General features: G+C 39.3%; 1 protein-coding gene across 1 annotated transcript in view; it reads left to right on the top strand.

Annotated features, from left to right (window-relative positions):
- FBXW8 (F-box and WD repeat domain containing 8) overlaps window positions 1–18,176 on the top strand; it is a 53,468-nt gene that overhangs the window by 2,334 nt on the left and 32,958 nt on the right. Inside the window, exons 2-4 of the mRNA XM_075718981.1 lie at window positions 866–970; window positions 8,362–8,526; window positions 9,117–9,205. Coding sequence (XP_075575096.1) covers window positions 866–970; window positions 8,362–8,526; window positions 9,117–9,205 — 359 coding nt within the window. The remainder of the gene's footprint in view (window positions 1–865; window positions 971–8,361; window positions 8,527–9,116; window positions 9,206–18,176) is intronic.

The raw sequence follows: 18,176 nt of genomic DNA, 5'->3' as shown, positions 1-18,176 counted from the left end.
TCAGGAGCGCCTGGCAGGGTACAGAAATCAGGAAAAACCACTAGAGCACAAAACTTATGAACGGGTGACATAGAAACGGTCAGAATGGGATGATTTTGCTCTCCCTCTCTAAATTTGGAATGTCCAGGTAGAAATGAGGGAGAGGACAAATCTTCATGCGATAACTGCAGGAAGAAGATTTAATATTTATGTAGTGAAAACAAACAAAAAACATCTAGGAGAAATGTATATGCTGCATTTAGCTGTTAGAGTAAAATGATGGATTCTTTGGTTTTAAATTTTTTTTTTAGATAATCAGTTAAAGCAGCAACTCTTTCAGCACATTTCATATTAAAAAGACATATATATGTTACTAATGAAAGACAGAAACAAACTGTAACATCATCTCCATTCAGTTTTAGATAAAAATATTTGTTCATTTTCCATCATCTGTGTTTGAAATCTTGTAAGTGAAATTAATAATGGGCATGTGTCTTCAAAGTGCTTACTTGTTTGGTCTTTTTGATGCTGCAACCTTAGACAAACTTCTGTACTAGAACTTGTTTCTTGCCTTTCTCTGCCCTCTTATAGATAAGCCTTACAGTTCTGCTCAGTTTTCTTTTTAGCTCCACTTAGACTTCTAACATTCTTTACCTGATATGACTCAGAGAGAACAAAGAGTAGCTCGGGTACCTTCATGCCCGTGTGGTCTGTCTGATGTTGTGCTGTTACAGGAAGGAGAGGCAGAGTTACTTCTGCCTTTTTTATGGAACTGCAATGGCACTGAGGATACAATGTCCTTTCTTCGTACTATGGTAACTTTTGCTACTATCTAGCTGTGAGTTAAAGAAACCTAACAAATTATTTTCTCTTTTTTTCTTTTCAGAATGAAATAAATGAGGTTCCTTTCTTTGATATCCAGCTGCCTTATGAACTGGCACTGAAGATATTTCAGTACCTGGGCAAGACTGAATTGGGAAGGTGTGCTCAGGTAAGTGCTGCTGACAGTTTGCTTCTCTGATACCACATAAAATTGCCAGAAATATTCAAGAAGCAGTCAGGCACCTTGATGCAGAGAAGATATACATCTAGGTACATACTAGGTAGCCCTAGTAGCTCAGCTGATTGTGCTTTTGCTTATTGTAAATACTTCCAAAGCTGACTTGAAAAAATAACAGTAAATGAGCTGGATTTATAGCTTGCAGTTGAGTAGAGTTAAATAAAACATTTGTGGCTTGGACAAAAGTGAAGCCTTAAAATTTAAAATAAGTAATTGCAAAGATCTTGTGGTTCAAGTGAATGTATTTAGAAACAAGTGAGCATCCTTCTGCAATATTTAGAACTTAACAGTTTGCAGTGCTAAGGGTGTGGCAAAAAAGCTGTTCCCCCCACTTTTCAGAGTGTGCCTTGAAGCATAAAAATTGGAGTAGTAACTTTTCATCTGTTGTAATTTCACGTGAGGCTAAGTTCTTAAATGACACTGATTTCCTCCCTTCCTCTCCCTGGCCTCCATCCTGGCAAGGGGTTTATATTTTTCTTTGGTGGTACTTTAAGATAATGCTTTCACCAGTCTGTACTCAGACATGGTCCATAATTTATGTGTAGTTGTAAACTGCCTGTCTCCTCATGTAGCTTTACTAACTTAAACACTTGCACACACCTGACTATACTTAGGACTGTTCAGCCCACACAATTGAGCTTCTTTATCTTCTTTCTTCACACATTGAATGATGAACCTCCTCTCTGAATGAGTCTTTAAAGCAAACTTCATTGGCAAGTGGTGATTACTCTGTGAAATAGAGTATTGTGGATATTCATTGACAGCTTCTCCTATGGCCACTATTTAGTGTCTCAGTGTTCATTGAATTTTTATGTACAAAGCACATCTTGCAGCTTCACAAAACCATTCTTTGTGTTACACTTGAACCATGCCCTGGACTGTTTGTAAGAGAAAGAAATGTTAACATGTAAAAATTGAAAAGTGACAGACAGGGTGTAGCTCAGTTGTGGATGGTAAGCTAGACGCAAGTATTAGCCAAATGGCACACGCATTGAAATGAAATTGGGCTTTTAATGTTTAGTATGAGCAAGGCATAGCATTAAATAGTGGTGCTTATTGCTTAAATCCTTGACTTGCTAATGCCTTCTTAGGACCAAGGACTGTTAGAAGAAAAATAATTCCTCTTGCAGGGCTTCTGTTGCAGAGGAAAAAAATTCTCTGGTTTATTTTTTGCTGCTGTCCAGGAGACTGAATCTTTCAGGTGTCCTTCAGTTGTTTGAGGTAGAGATATACAGCCAGTAAAGGGTGCATCCCATGAAATGGAAGAGGTTTGCATTTTTGAAGTGGATTACTTTAAGGTTATTCTTTATCTTTTTTTTTTTTCTTTCCTTAGGCATGATCAATTTACCTCATAGCATAGTAAAAAGATTGGCTGATGAAGAGCTGCTCCTTTTCTCTGCTCTTGGGCTGTGCTTGATTTCTCTCACTCTGGTTTTTAACTTGAACCTGTTCTCATAAGATGTATTTAACACTGCGAAGATTTTCCACATTTCTCATTTGCCTTCTAAGACTGAGTCAGTTGATCCTACGTGGCAGCTGACAGGTAGCTGCGCAAATGCCCAGTGTTTTACAAGGCTTTCTGAATGAGATGAATATCCAATGCTTTTAGTGCAGAGCTGGCTTCTTTTTAAGTGTTCAAATAAAAAGCAAAGCAATAAAAATAAATACCATTTTCATTTTTCTCTTGGTGATTTTGTTTTTGAAGGGGGGGAAGCCCTCTTCTATTAAATGGAAAGCCCTGCTGTTTTACAGTGTTATCGCAGAAAGGTTTTTTTATTAAGGCGCCTTGGGATTTTAGTGAACTTGGGCCAGTTAGTGGAATTGGCATCATGAACTGTGCAAGTGCCTTTGGAGAAAACCTGTTTGCTTAGTTCTTTATGCCAAATTGGTAACTGACTAACAGTAAAGTAGCCTGACTGACTGTGGAGCCTCTTTGAGATTTAATCACACCACAGACTGCTCTGGAGAACTTTAATTTCACCGTGATATTTCCCCCTCCCCCTGTTCCCCGCAGCTTTTCTTTGATTTTTGGAATTAGTACTATAAAACACAAACTATCCGTATGGCACTTGAAATACGAAAGCCATGTGCAGCATGTAAATTAATGGTGTCATCAGTTCCTGAGCTCTGGTGGGTTCGCGGTAGTTGTGCAATACTTAGTAGCATCCAGCAGATCAGTCCCTGTTGATATCCCATGTTTATAATTCAAAGAGAAAGGTATTGAGGACTTAATGTGTCAGCAGAACAGTCCAGTGTAATGGCAAAATTTTCCCTCCGCTTTGTGCCAACCCTGCGAGCACCTTTTGATTCTGTTCTGACCATTGAAAGAAGTATCTATGCTACGAGCAACTCTCTTGTGACTTCTGTGATGAGTGGGTTTGAGAACAGTCAGTCTTTTCTCCTGGTCGTGATGTAGAGGGACAAGAAAAACAACCACTTGGGACACCACAACAAGTGTGACAAATTGAAATGCATCAGAAGTTATTGTGTTATTTGAGGGTGATACTACAGACACCTGCAATTAACTTCACTCACGGCCTGAGGACCTGGCCTTTAAACTCTCAGCTTTGTGATAAGGTGATGTGACTCATCTATGAACTTCTCCATATACTTACAGTTGTTACTGCTTTCTAGTAAATACCAGAGACAGTATAAATTGCCTTTTGTGGTGTGAAATACTTCTCGACAGTATGTGCTGAATTTTGGCGATGCTAAGGCAGTTTTATTTCTGAACGGATCAGTGGGAAATTGCCTTGAACGGTTAGCATTTTCATCTGGGAGGTGGTTTAGAAATGTTTACCAACACAACAATTGTGTATGTATCTAGGACAAGGGAGACTGTTTCTAGGAATTTAAGAATGAATTGTCTTGCATAAATCAAGAATTTCAGATGCTTGCCTCTAGAGCTTCTGGAATTGTTAAACTGTTAGGCTTTTAGTGTTCAGACACTTAAAAAAAGAAAATCTCATGTATTTTTTGAGCAAACTTTTGCGTCAAGGTTGTGTATGGGTAAAAGAAATTGTCCATCCTCATCATAGTTTAGAGAGAGAGCACAGAGAACAAGGATATCCTGGGCTAAGGATGAGACTTAAAATAACATTATGGCTGTGAATTGAAAAGATGAGCAGCTTCCACCTGATAAATGTGCATCTGAATGGCTTTGGATTAAATACTGTTTAGTGCTACATATTGTACTGAATTGAAAGTCCAGATATTTTTAATTGAGGCCCCTGGCTTCAGTGAACAAACCTTCAATATGTCTTTGTATGACTAGGGAAGAAAATAAACCTAATGAAACAAAGACAGTTATCAGATGGAGAGGGATGAATAAACCTTCATTAGGATTTGAGCCAGTTGATTTAGACAGGATTAGAAGAAATTTAGGATTTGATGGAAGACATGGGGTGTTCTCGGTTCTTTTTTCTTTTTTTGGAGGGGGCAAAAAAAAAAAATCCCCCAAAGGCAAAACCAAATAGCAAAACCTATGTCAGCAAAAGCCTTTGAAGTCCTTCAGAACATTATTACTTGCTGAACTATAAGATATAAAATTCTTCCTGTGTGGAGCTCAGGGGAAACCGAAGTTTCTTTGCTGAGAACAGTTGAGAACTATAGTAAAAAGAGAATAGGAACACTAAAGACAAAATTAAATTGGGGACTCTAAATCTGTAAACAGCTCTGTAAGATGTTGTCATTGATCGTTGTTGGAGTTTCTACATAGTGTAGATTTGGAAATAATTATGTTCGTAGTTTAATAAGAGCTACGCGCATCTCAGCTACTCTCCAACAAGCAGAATGTATGGGTGCGTATAAATAAAGCCATAATGCTCTGGCTTTCGGGGCCTCACCTGAAACTCCAAGTCAAGCAGATCTAATAAAGCTGACTTCAAGCCAATAGCTGGTTTTAATGCAGCAGCTCACAGTGGTGCTGTAAAGTGAAATGCTTGAGACACTTTTATTAGAGATTTCTTGCAGCTGAGGCTCGCTCAGTGGGGCTTTTACAAGGGATTGTCATGCCAGTTTTGGTGCATTAAGAAAAGGCTGTGTTGGGGACCCTTTGGAAATTCATGCTTGTAAAGCAGCAGGATTCGATGTAATTTGATTTAAAAAAATCATAATAGGATAGGATCTTTATTCCCCTTGAATGTTTGTTCCTGAAAGTTGAAAAGGCAGTCTAAATTTTACGTAGCCCTCCCCTCCCCCCCCCCCCCCCTTTTTTTTTACTGTCTTTATAAAATGCTTTTAAGACCTTGAAACTAGAAAGGTCTGCAACATTGTCTATTTTGGCAAACTCCAAAGGTGTGGGGGGGTGGTTTGGTTGGGTTTTTTTGGGGGGGTTTTTTGTTTGTTTGTTTGTTTTAAGTAAGGCAAAAGTTGGCATAGTTTGGCTTTGTTTAATTCTGCTTGTGCATTAGCCTGTCCCCTCAATGTCAGCAGAAACGTGCTGCTGTTACGGGAGCGGGGGCAGAGGTGCTGTTACTGTTGACCAGGCTTGGCCGGGGTGCTCAACTCCTGCAGAACAGCTGCTTTTTTTTTGTGTGTCAGCAAAAAGCTGGGTGGTGGGGTTTTTTGTGGTTTGTGGTTTTTTTTTTTTCCCTTTGAACAATAATATATGGATTTATATTACTTTAAAATCAAATTGAGAGCAAATTTCCCACTAAACTGTAATAGTTTGAAATTTGGATAGCTCTTTTTTTTTTTCCTTTTTTTCCCTCCTTTTGAACTTCCTGAGTGTGTCCCTATAGGGACAGGAGCATTAAGCACTGCTTTTTTATTGCAGGATGATGTATAATGTTAGAGAAGACTCGGTGCTGTTTCTGTCATTTGTAAGGCAGTTATGATTGCCCCGTCCAGGTTGTTTTCTTTGTCTGATGATGGAAGGGGATTGTATGCCTGCTAGTTCAAGCTGACATCTTTTGGTGAATAACTGGAATATTAGATCTACTGAACTTGGATATTCCTGTTTGAGAGCTGCTCTTATATGTAGGTATCAAATCTTAAAAACATGTAGGTTACTCAGTCCACCCCCCTTTTTTCTCTCATTAATTTTTTTTTCCCCTTGGAAGAAACAGGTCATGAGATGTCTTCTGATGCAATTCTTAATTCCTAGTGGGACGTTGGTTTTTGAGAGCAGTAATGATATATGCTAGTCTTTACAGCAAGACCAACAGGCAACACGGCATAAACAAGATGGCTGGAAGCTTCATAATGTTTTCAAGGGGAGATCTGTGCTGTTCACTGCAGAGCATGCTGTCCCACTGTTTGGAGACTATATAGTACACAAGGAGGTTTGGCACTGTCCTGGTTTCAGCTGGAACAGAGTTAATTTTCTTCCTAGTAGCTGGTATAGTGCTGTGGTTTGGATTTAGTATGAGAATAATGTTGATAACACACTGATGTTTCAGTTGTTGCAAAGTAGTGTTTACACTAATCAACAACTTTTTAGCTTCCCATGCTCTGCTGGGTGCACAAGAAGCTGGGAGGGGGCACAGCCAGGACAGCTGACCCAAACTGGCCAAAGGGCTATTCCATACCATATGATGTCATGCTCAGTATAGAAACTGGGGGGAGTTGGCCAGGGGGGCAGCGATCACAGCTCAGGAACTGGCTGGGTGTCAGTCAGTGGGTGGTGGTGAGCAATTGCATTGTGCATCACTTATTTTGTTTATTATTATTATTATTATCATTAATTATTATTTTCCCTTCCTTTTCTGTCCTATTAAACTGTCGTTATCTTAACCCACAAATTTCACTTTTTTTTCCCCCCCCGATTCTCTCCCCCATCCCACTGGGGAGGGGGAGAGTGAGTGAATGGCTGTGTGGTGTTTAGCTGCCTGCCAGGTTAAACCACAACAGGGACCATGTGTGTAAGACAGTTTTGCACTTACTGTGACCCAAGGAGACCTGTAAGACACAAGGTCATGTTGATGGGGCTGACCTGCTTTCTGGACCTTAGCTGTTGTCTCTCTGCGATGTTGTGGGTGCTCTCACTTGGTTGGGCTGACTGGTCAGTCTTGGCCTGATGCTGCATTTGATACAGTAGACTAAGGCATGCTCTTCCAAGTCATCACGTGTAAAATTCATCATGTTACAAACTCTTGAGTTTGCTTGATTTATTTAAGGCAGGGGATGTTGTCTTCCTAACCTTTCTGTAAGCCTCACTGCACACTTTGTTGTTCCTATGGCTTGTGTTCTGCAGGGACTTCTTGCAAATCTGCACCAGCCAAAAGGATCTCATACTTTCAGTATTCCTCATGATATATAGTTTTGTGAAGCTATGCTTTGTATTTGAAATCTGTGGTTTTAAGAAGTCTGAAGCAAGATGTGCATGATAATGACAAAATACAAAGGAGATTAATCTTATAAAATAGAGAACAAGTAATAGTTCATCTTTCACCCCACTATGCCATGTTGTATCTGTGTGTAAATGTGGAACAAATGGCAAGTAAACATGAAGATGTGGTCCTGTGAGAGTTTGTATCCATGGGAGACCTGGATTCTTGGTGTAATCTTGGGACTGAAACGGACATTAGATGCTTAATTGTAAGTTGCTGAAAATGATCTCAGTCTGAGAAGGGGTTTTTTAATCTTTTGGAAACAGCGTACGATTGATTGCTGCCTTCACCAGTAGCAGTTCTCATTGGTTACATCTGGTTTTTTAAGTTAAGAATTATGGAGAACAAATGCTACTTAAGTTGGCTCTTACCTCTTGAATCTTTAATTCTAAACCCACAATTGATTATGATGAAGCTGTTCTCTCTGAAATGGACAGCAACTTGAGGCTACTTGAAAAACTTAATAATTCATTCCTATTTATGCATACTGTAATACAATAGGTTATAAATCACTAATGTCATACACCTAATCAGGCATTGTTAGTAAGTCTTTGGAGATATGGTGGTGTGATCTGAGAGGTTTTCTTAGCTACAAATACGAAAATAAATTCATATTTTTTCTCTAAACTTACAATGCTGTTTTAATTGTTTTCTTTTTTCTTTTTCCTTCAAAATTTTCTAATACACTGACATTTCAGGTTGGCAGTGTGGCCACTGAACACTGGTATCCATGTTGCATCGAGTTTTAGTGGAGTAGAAACTGAGTTATTTTCAAAAGAATCCACAGAAAACAAGCATTCTGTTAAGGTCATGGTTTTTTTTTTTTTTTTTTTATGCTGTCAGTAGTATATTCGTTTAGATAAGAATTTAGTCTCAGTGGAGGCCTATATTGTTTTACATGTGTATATTTCAGATGTTATTTAAATCATTTTATATGAAATCTAATTTTTACTTATAACTTTATGCTATATATATAAATTTGATTTCTAGGTCAGCAGGACATGGAAAGTGCTTGCAGAAGATGAAGTGTTGTGGTACCGGTTGTGCCAACAGGAAGGATATCTAATAGATACAAGCATCTCTGATCATTCCTGCTGGAAGCTTGCCCTCAAGAACTGCCGTGCCAGAGAGCGCACTTTGAAGAGCAACTGGAAGGTAAAAGAGAATTTCTTTAATGGGATCCAGATGCCGTAGAAAAATGGAAACCCGGTTCAAGCAAGTGGTAGTGAAAAGTTGGTCTTTTGTATTGCAGCTTCTTTTTGCCAGTTAGAAGGGGAAAGCTGCTGAAAGATTTATGAGACTTTGCCCTAGCTGTAATACCTTTTTTCCCAAGGACCGATTACTTCTGGGAGCTAGTCTTTCTGTTTGCTATGCTACTCCATTGACTTTGGTGAAAGAGAGATGTTTATACTTCAACCATCCCTTGATAATGAGAATCAGCCTTTAAGATGAAGGCTCCTTTCCCTGCTCATTACATATCCTGGCTAAAAGAAAGCTATCATTTTGTTGTTGTTGTGATAATTGTTTCTCTACCTAAAGATTATGAATGATAAGAGCAATAGCTTCTTTCTCCTTCATTTCTGTCTGTAAAAATTCCAGGAGGCAAGCATAAAATAGATGGGTCTTCTCTCTCAGCTGCACTGTCAGTACCAATAGTAAAGCTCAGAGTTTTCCAAGACGAAGCAAATTAACTTGGTCAATGAATGTATTGCAATTCCAACACCATGTCTTGTCTTTCTGTGCAGAACCGCATCGGTGCTGTGAGCCAGCTACAATATGCAGTGGGAAAAATTCTTTGTGATGTACATTCTTGTGATGGAGTTGTTATTGCTGGGTGAGTATGGGGTTGCATAATGCTCATTTAATCTTCACTGTTTGGGATCTCGTGTACTGCTTTCTAACAAATTCAAAAGAAGCATCCATTTGAGGCAACAAGAATGAATTTTTCTGACTGCGGTTCCTTTGTGGGTGAGGTAGATTGTCCTTAAAGTGACTGATAATGATGGTTATCTACGAGTCATTTCAGCAGTGCAAATTTTTATTGTACTATTCAAAAAGCTATCTCATGTATGTATAGTCCTTGTAAAAACTATAGTACTTTCTGATGAACTGTAGCTATTGTTTTGCTGTGGAAGCACTCAGAATGTATTAAATTTTGTACACATCTACTGAAAAATGCTCTTTTTATTATTTTTTCCATAAAAAAATCTCTTGATCAGGAGGATACTTTCGTGTGCCGTGGCAAGATAACTTTAGAAAGACTGTTACTTTTCTCCATTGTTATTTAAAAGACAACCTGGGGAAAAAAACACCCACTTAAAAATCAGAAAAACTCAAACTTCTCTTTCCCTAATATAAAGCTTTGTCAGGACCTTGATTTAATGTTAGCTATTCATTTGCTTTACACTCTTAAATACAATTTTAAGAACCTCCCGATCTCTTGGAAGAGGTGACTGTGACTGTCTTAGGTGTAAGGCTTTACTGTATTCTGCTTGAATTTTACAGGTTCAGTAATTAGCAGCCCTCCAGAGGAAGTCACACAAGTAAATAAAAATGATATCATCCTGGGGGCAGTCGGGGGACATTCTCCTTAACATACTAGAGTTCCATATTTTATGGTAGCACTTTGTGTTAATGGTATGCTTATGCATGGTGGGATTAGAGAAAACTACTCATAAAATAATATAGAATTTACACACTGGTATTAGAAAGGTGCCTTGAAATACATTGCTTGTAGATAACTTACATACATTGAAATGCTTTTGAATGCTGTTGGGCAACTGAGAGCAGAAATGTAAACTAGCAGATGGCAGGAGGGAAAGAGGAATTTTAATCTTCGATGATGGGTTTGCTGGTTGATTTGTGGGTTTTTACTTCTGTGTTTGGAGGTGTCGTGGTTTAGCCCCAGCCAGCAACTAAGCACCACGCAGCCACTCGCTCACTCCCCCTACCCCGATGGGATGGGGGAGAGAATTGGAGGAGTAAGAGTGAGAAACACTCCTGGGTTGAGATAAGAACAGTTTAATAATTGAAATAAAGTAAAGTAGTAATGATAATAATAACAATATAATAATGATAATAACAATAATAATATACAAAGCAAGTGATGCACAATGCAATTGCTTACCACCCGCTGACCGATACCCAGACAGTTCCCGAGCAGCAATTGCTGCTCCCCAGCCAACCCCCCCCAGTTTCTATACTGAGCATGATGTCATATGGTATGGAATAGCCCTTTGGTCAGTTTGGATCAACTCTTCTGGCTGTGCCCCCTCCCAGTTTCTTGTGCACCTGGCAGAGCATGGGAAGCTGAAAAGTCCTTGACTAGCATAAGCAGTACTTAGCAACAACTAAAACATCAGTTTGTTACCAACATTCTTCTCCTACTAAATCCAAAACACAGCACTATGCCTGCTACTAGGAAGAAAATTAACTCTATCCCAGCCGAAACCAGGACAGGAGGTCTCCCTTTCTATTCCCTTCTATCCTGTTTATTGACTATTGCTTCTCTTTCTCTGCTTTTCACGCAATGTCTTTGCTGCTGTAATCAGTTGCATTATAGCAATGAAAATGCTTCTGCTGAAGAGCTGTGTAGTCTGTGACCTCTAGAGGGGCAGTGCCACACAGTGGTTAACCTAAACAGTGGCTGTGGGAAGAGGCTTGAAGAATTTGTGTGGCTGGAGTACCGCAGGTCTTGCATTGAGTCCTACCTGATGTTGAGAGTTCCTTGTGCCACTGATAAGACACCGCAGCTCCCAGCCGGCTGTGGTCCGCAGCTGGGATCCAGCTCTGTGGATAGCAGCCTGACTTCTTTTGTGCCCTTCAGCTTGGGCAGTGTGTTTCCTGGCCTTGGCTAGGGATCTGAGCTACTGTATCTGTTCCACTGTATCTAATGAAACCTGTACTTTTTTGGGAGCCAGAAACTCCAGTTGTCCCCATGCTGCTGCCAAAGCCTCCAGCTCTTCTTTTTCTTCATTTTCTCCATGGGCTTTATATCCAAACATGCAGCATATAGAAGGTGGGCAGAATAAATTTAATTTATAAGGAATTAAGGAGCAAAGGAGGTTAATCCTGTATATTAAACTCAAATAGTCCATATTTTACCTTGGTGTATTACAGAAACTGGGTTTATGCAGTTTCACAGTCTTTTCATATTGGTTCCCCAGTTCCTCCAGTATCTCTTGATTCTTTTGGTGAGTTTGCCTCAATTGGCATGTTGAAGGGAGGTGGTGCTTTTAAAGAATTTAGGTTCCTGTAAGGTTCATGAAAATAGGTGAGCAGGTAAGAGACCACTGAGGGAAAAGCTGCACATGCATATCCATTAGGAAAAGCGATGTTATGGGTTTCACTCAAATTACTTTTCAGTGATTTCCCTTCTCTGAGAAAATGAATTTTAGTGATGAAATATCTCTTTATGAAGCTATGAGCATACATTTGATAAAACAACATGGGGAAATCAGACTTTACCTGGTTAGTAAATGAAATGCTTAGAATACTAGAAAAATTACATTATTTCCTTTCCTGTTTCCTACTTGCCCTTCACTCTGCTTTGGTGGCTTGAGATCTCTGAAAGCACCTCTTAAATTGCTGCAAGCAGAAAACTGTTCTGTGAATCTTGCCCAAAAGAAGATGAATTTGTTGTGATGATCAAAGTCTGCAAGACAGTAGCACACTGCTCTTCCCCTCAGTAATATCTCATAGTCAAGTAGCAAATATCAAACAAGACAGACTTAAAGTTATAACTAAATCTTCCAAAGACATTAGCAGACTTTGCAGGGAAATACTTTGTTCATTATGTGCATTTGATAAGTATTTAGGATAGGTAGATTGAGGAATTTAGGGTTTGGGTTTTTTTTTAAATCCAAACATAACGCTTCCCTTTTTCTCCCAGCTTATAGTATTGTACTTAATGGCATTGTGTTTTCAAATTTGTCATAAAAGTGTAATGAATCTGGTGATCAATAACTAGCTGTTGCATTCTTTCAGTACTGAAGAAGTAATTTAATAGCTGAGGTTAACAAGTCAATTTTCTTCTCGGTATAAATATCAATTACCTGTTACATTTAATGATTTTATCTCCAGTTTTGCAAACACTTATGTGCTTAGCTTTACATGAGAATAATCATAGATTACAGCGATACATGCCATGTGCATAAAGCTAAACAGACGTGTAACTTTGCAAGGCTTGAGTTGTTGATTATCTTAAAGGTAATTTTGCATGTGGCACTTCCCAGGGTTTTCTAAGCAGTTTCCTTGTGGCATCATTTACCTTTCTTTCTTCTATAGTCAGGTTGCTGCACTGGAGAAAAATAGGGCCACTTGGTTTTTAGCAGTTTTTTGATGTCGGACTTTGGGGAGCAGCTGCAGTGCTCTGGCTCAGCTCGGTCAGACCAGCCAGGCATTATTCTCTGTCTTTATAGCTGGAAACTGTGGCAGTGTATAGCAGCTGCTCCCTGGTTTCAGGAGGTTCAACTCAGGATCTTGGGAGATCAGAGAGTGGTTATAAAAATTAAAAAAGAGGTGGAGAGAGAGGTTCTCCAGCAGAAATGCTGGGGCTGTTGTGTATTTGGGGTCTTGGAACAAGCCTGGGAAAAATCTTACTGGATGTGAACCTGTGCTGTGATGGACCGCTGTTAGTCAACGTAAGATCTGCAGTAGATCTAGTATGCTTCATTAACTGCTTCAAACTCTGCTGGAAAGTGGAATAATTTTTATTTTAGTTGCTGAAGGGCTTTTTTTTTTAATCTTTCTGAAAAGGAATTTGTACAGGTTGTGGTGGGCAGAGTGACTTAAAACAGCAGCTACAAGTAACATAGAGGCATAGTTTGCCTGAACTGGTTCAGGAGTGGATCTCTTTGTTAACTTTGTGTAAGGAAGCAAAGATAAACTATACAGGGTTAGCTCTCCCTTAGAGAAATGTACCTATTTTCTTGCACACTTTATTTTCTCCATGCTGCTGCCAAAGCTCAAGCCAGAAGATGGCAGAATATCAAGGATTGATGAAGTGCAACCTGAGCTGCGAGTTGAAGGTGGCTGCTAGCAGCTCCTCTTTCTCAGAGCGCCTTGCATTTACTGGCTGACATCAGATAATTCAATCTGGCCTGCATGCAGAGCATCTTGTGTTTATCATTAAAATTTCATCCCAGCGGTTACGATGCTTGTTTTCTGGGTCAGACCTTGAATCCCTTTTCATTTGAGACAGTGGTGTTTGTGGTTACCTCACTCCCAATCAATGCTGTATTCACCAGCCTTTCTACAGTTACATGTCTCGAAGGATCTTCTTTAAAGGGATGTTGTCCTCCCCCCCTTCCATGTTCAATTCAAATGTAGTTTCTTCTTTTAGTCAGTTTACTTAAAGCAATTATACATCTGCTCAGTTGGCTTTTATAAATTACTACTGATAATTAGGTTCACTGTACCTAATGCTGTTGTATGTTTGGTTTATGTACAGAATGTCTGGATTTCTTCACCTTCTGTTAATGAAATCTTAAATAAATCTTTTTTTTTTTTTTTTTTTCTTTTAAGCAAGCACATGTTCAGACAGTAAAATTACTACTTTTTCTTCTTCTTGGCCGTGTTGACAGCCACACTGATGGGCATTTGTAGTTAGAGGTTAAGTCCTCCTGGAGGTACTGATCTCAGAGCACGCATCTGGTCCTTGTTTGAACTGTGGTGTCATTACACAGTGGATCCTGTGGTGTAACATGTCCGTAACGTGTTGTGAGACTTTTTTGCTGTCTGCCCGGCTCCATGTGAAATACTTAACGTGTGGCTGTCCTTGAAACTGTATGGTAAACTTGCCTTGTGTTGGTGGTGACCACCTCACCTCACAGCTCGCCCTGTAAAACCACACCAAGTCTGCTCTGAGTCAGGGTGATGTTTTGTTGCGCACTGTGTTAACTTTTTTATGCTTTTGGAAAGGGCACTGTGGCTTTACTGCTGCTGTTTGTAGCTCTGAAAGGTTCCCAAACAAAAATAAACAGAAGAGATCGGAGTCAGACTACCCTTCCAAAGACCCATAAATACAAAGGTATCTGACGTTTTTTCATTCTGCAGTTTCCTTTGACTGAAGGAGGAGTGGTAGACTGTTAGTTAAGAGCTTGCATAAACAGAGGTTGAAGGGCATGCCTCTGCTGTGCCACGGAGACCGGTCTAGCAGATGCTGCGTGGAGTCCTGTACCCCTTACAGACTCGGCTGGGAATCAGCCCTTGGTTCTTCTCTACATTTTAACTTCAGAGGCTTTCCTCCTTCCCTCAGTAAGTACTATCTTCTTTCCTAGAGATTTTACTTTCTTGAATTAGGGCTACTGAGGTTCATGTGCTCTGAGTGCGTCATAACACTTTCTCCCTTTTCAGGGTGGAGCACACCTGGCACAGATGGTATTTCTGCAAGTGATGTTTGATAAAGGCAATGAGAAGCAAAAGAAGAACTTTCTAACTATCCTGTGTGGTTAGAGGAATCATTTGTTTTAGAGGTAGTGATACATTTTGCTTTTCTCCTACTGAGAAACTAAATGCACTGAAATAATTTTCATACAGTTGTCTTTGTTCTGAAGAGGTCTTATGGGAGTTACAGTTTAAACACTGCAGCACTTTCAAACAATTTTGGCCTTTCAGTTTAAGTCATTATGAACAACATACAGACATAAAAGTAGCTGCTACTATATGGTAGATTTCTTTGTTCTGTACGACCACCTCCCACTCTGCTTTCCTCCTGCTCAAAGGTGACCTGCAAATGACTTTTTTGAAAAAAATGGGCTTGCCACTCTTTTCAGCTTCATAATGATGTGTGAAACTAGCCCGAAAGGCTTGAAAACACTTTTCTGCACTTTCTAAAACTTCATGTCAGCTCTCATCTAATTTGGTTTTTTTGCTATAGGGCTTGTGGGCTATTCTCAAGGTATTTATTATTAGCTCTTGCATCTTAATTCAGTGTGCAGACCTGAGGAAACCAAAATATTAATTAGTAATGAAAATGAATAAAAGTTAACAAACTGAAGTCTTAAACAGCCTGAATAAACCCCTGCCTTATTTAATTGCTTAAATTTCACTTGTATAATGGTGCAACTTTGATAAGTTTCTCCTTCCCCTCCCAGTGATGAGAGCCTGGATGTAAAACAAAGCAGTGAGGCAGAAGGTAAAAATATTTGCCTTTTTCCTTCAGCCTTCCCCAAACCCTTTGTGTTCTCTTCACTCATTCTCATCATTGTTAAGAAGTAATAAGTGTCAGACCTTTTTTTCAAGCGGGTCACCTTTAGGAGGGTTGAAATCAGGATGACGCCATGAGTTCAGAGGGGTCAGATGACAAACTATGGGAGTTAGGTAAGGTTGTGTTAAGTGACAAACATGTTGGCTTCTCTGTCATCTTGTGAAAAAGAGCCTTTCAGGTGAAATCAATAGTAGAAGCTTGATACTGACTCTTTGTGAAAGCTGTTTTTCCAGCCTGCCCGACCATTAAGCTATTGGTTTACCTATAGGTTTTGCTGGATGCAGAGGAATGCGTTGCTGTAGGGAGATGTGCTGTGTGCAACAGTGATGCCCAGTATTCTGAAGTCATGATAGTTATTTTTGAGCTTGTAAAGCCTGGTTTTCTGCTGAGGTGAGGCAAACCCATCCTTCTTTCTAGTAAACTTCTTGAACACTTCCTTTTTACTGTTTTCACAACCTACCAGCCTCTGGGCTGTTGCCATCAGTGCCTAAAGTTCAGGTGGTACTTTTCCTTTCTACTGTTTGCAGTGTGTTGCAGTTTGTATTCCTTCCAACATGTAAACATATCAATTTACATCATTTTCAAATGATGTTTTCTCGCCTGTATCTGAAACTGGAGCCATTGTTTTATTTGTTGCATTATGTGTTTGTCCTTTGTGAAATAATAGGGCTAACAGACCAGATTCTTCCCAAATTGCATCATAATTCCTCTTGAATTCTTTTGAGAGAGATTTTTTTTTTTTTTTTTTTCCCTCCAGCCACGGCAGTAGCCTTAGGCAGCACCCACAAGTAATATGTTTCCTTGCTCAGATCAGCTGGTTTAATAAATGGGCCTGGGCTGATGCAAGCCACTGGAACCTTGATCTAAATGATGGGAGATCTTGGCCTTAAAAAAAGAAATTACTAGAGACAGTTTGGCTTTCTCTAGCTTCTGCTTTTGTAGGTGTTCATTAAAACATTTTGTCTGCCATATAACCCTTTGGCTTGTTTCTGTTCTCTTGGTATGACATTTGTATGCACTTTAATAAGAAAATGAGGCACGCAGAAGTACTTAGGATGGCGAAATACTAATTTTGTTACAGAGAACAATGATAAGCTGCAGAACTGCATGCTATCTCCAGCAGCTTAACCCACTTTGTAGAGCTACAATTTCCTAAATGAGGCCTTAAAAGCAAAGGTATTAGCTTTCCACAGCTCAGTTTCTGTGAGTGTGGTCCACAGATGGATGTGGGTTGATGAATTGGAAAGTCAGGTTCCCAGCAGAAGAGTTTGGAAACTGATTGTAGGGATGCTCAGAATATATTTCCTACATGTTAAAGTGGTTCCAGATCCGTTTTGGTACAAGTTAGTCACTTTTTTCATAGCTGCACTCGTATATCAAGCAACCCAAAAGAATAGTTGGATGGAATTAGGGACATTACTTTTCTACTTGATGTTCTTCTGTCAGTGTTAGGATTGTTTCAAATGCTGGTTTTGGTTTACCCCATCTGTTTTTTCTTGTATTTTATGGTGTAGCCTTCTGCCACACTATGTAATAGCAGAACATTTTCTCTTTTCTGTTCCATTTGTATTTCTTTTTTTTGTCATTGTGTCCTATTTATATTCCTTTCTGCCATATAAAGTAGTCCTTTACTCCATTGTTGCTACTATACTGTTTTTCCTGATTCCTTCCCTTAAGGAATCCATTAGCCAAGCTACCTGTTGGTTATGTATGTAGTGGCAAAATCAATGTCTCTAACTGTAAATGAGAACACAGGAAGGCTTGGGAACTTTACCTGTTTCATCCAGCCTTACTCTGTGAGGCATCTAACACCGTGGTAAATGTATCTAAGCTCTCCATTTTTGCTTGCTTAAGAGAAAAGTAGTGGATCTTAATGTTGACTGTAAAGACAGTAACAGAATCCATTTAATTTCAGTATTGTCTGTTGCCATTGAGGTATCTTCCAACTTGCAGTGTTTTTGCTGAAGAGGTTTTTTGAAATTGAACGTTATGAATACCACTGTCTTACCTGAGCCTTACAGAGAAGATGAAGCTTAGGAGCAATTTGAACCAACTTCCAAAGGCGTTTGGACTTGGGTTTGCATGTTTAATTGGACCTTATTCTTAAGCCTACTGAGGGGGTCTCTGACTAGATGCCTTAATTAACCACATGAAGGACTGGTTAGTTGCTTTTGGTGGAATAAGGATGAAAGGTCCGAGATGCTTGTTGCAGCAAGACAATGCAAAATACTCATTATTTTACTTGCTTATCAACAGGCATCCATTTAAACAGAGCAATAGCTAGAGATTGTTACTTGAGCAAAATTCCTACTGACTTCAATAAAATGCATTGACATTGTAAGGACTTCATAATAAGATCTTTTGAGTATTAACAGATGGTCACTGACTGCCTGAAACAAAGTTGTTGCGTTTTTTTGTTTTGTTGATCACCACAGGTATCTGGAAACTGAACAGACTTTGCCTTCTGGAAATCAAACCTGACTGTGAAACAAAGGTTTTTCTTTCTCCTTTCTTTTTATTTTCTTGCTACAAATTCTTCTGAGAAAACATGGAAAATGATAAGACACTTCAGAAATCAGTTTACAAAAGTCTTTGC

This window comes from Pelecanus crispus, chromosome 11 (assembly GCF_030463565.1).
Source record: "Pelecanus crispus isolate bPelCri1 chromosome 11, bPelCri1.pri, whole genome shotgun sequence".
Taxonomy (NCBI): domain Eukaryota; kingdom Metazoa; phylum Chordata; class Aves; order Pelecaniformes; family Pelecanidae; genus Pelecanus; species Pelecanus crispus.
Note: the sequence above shows the minus strand (reverse complement) of the source record. Positions and strands in the feature narration are given on the sequence as shown.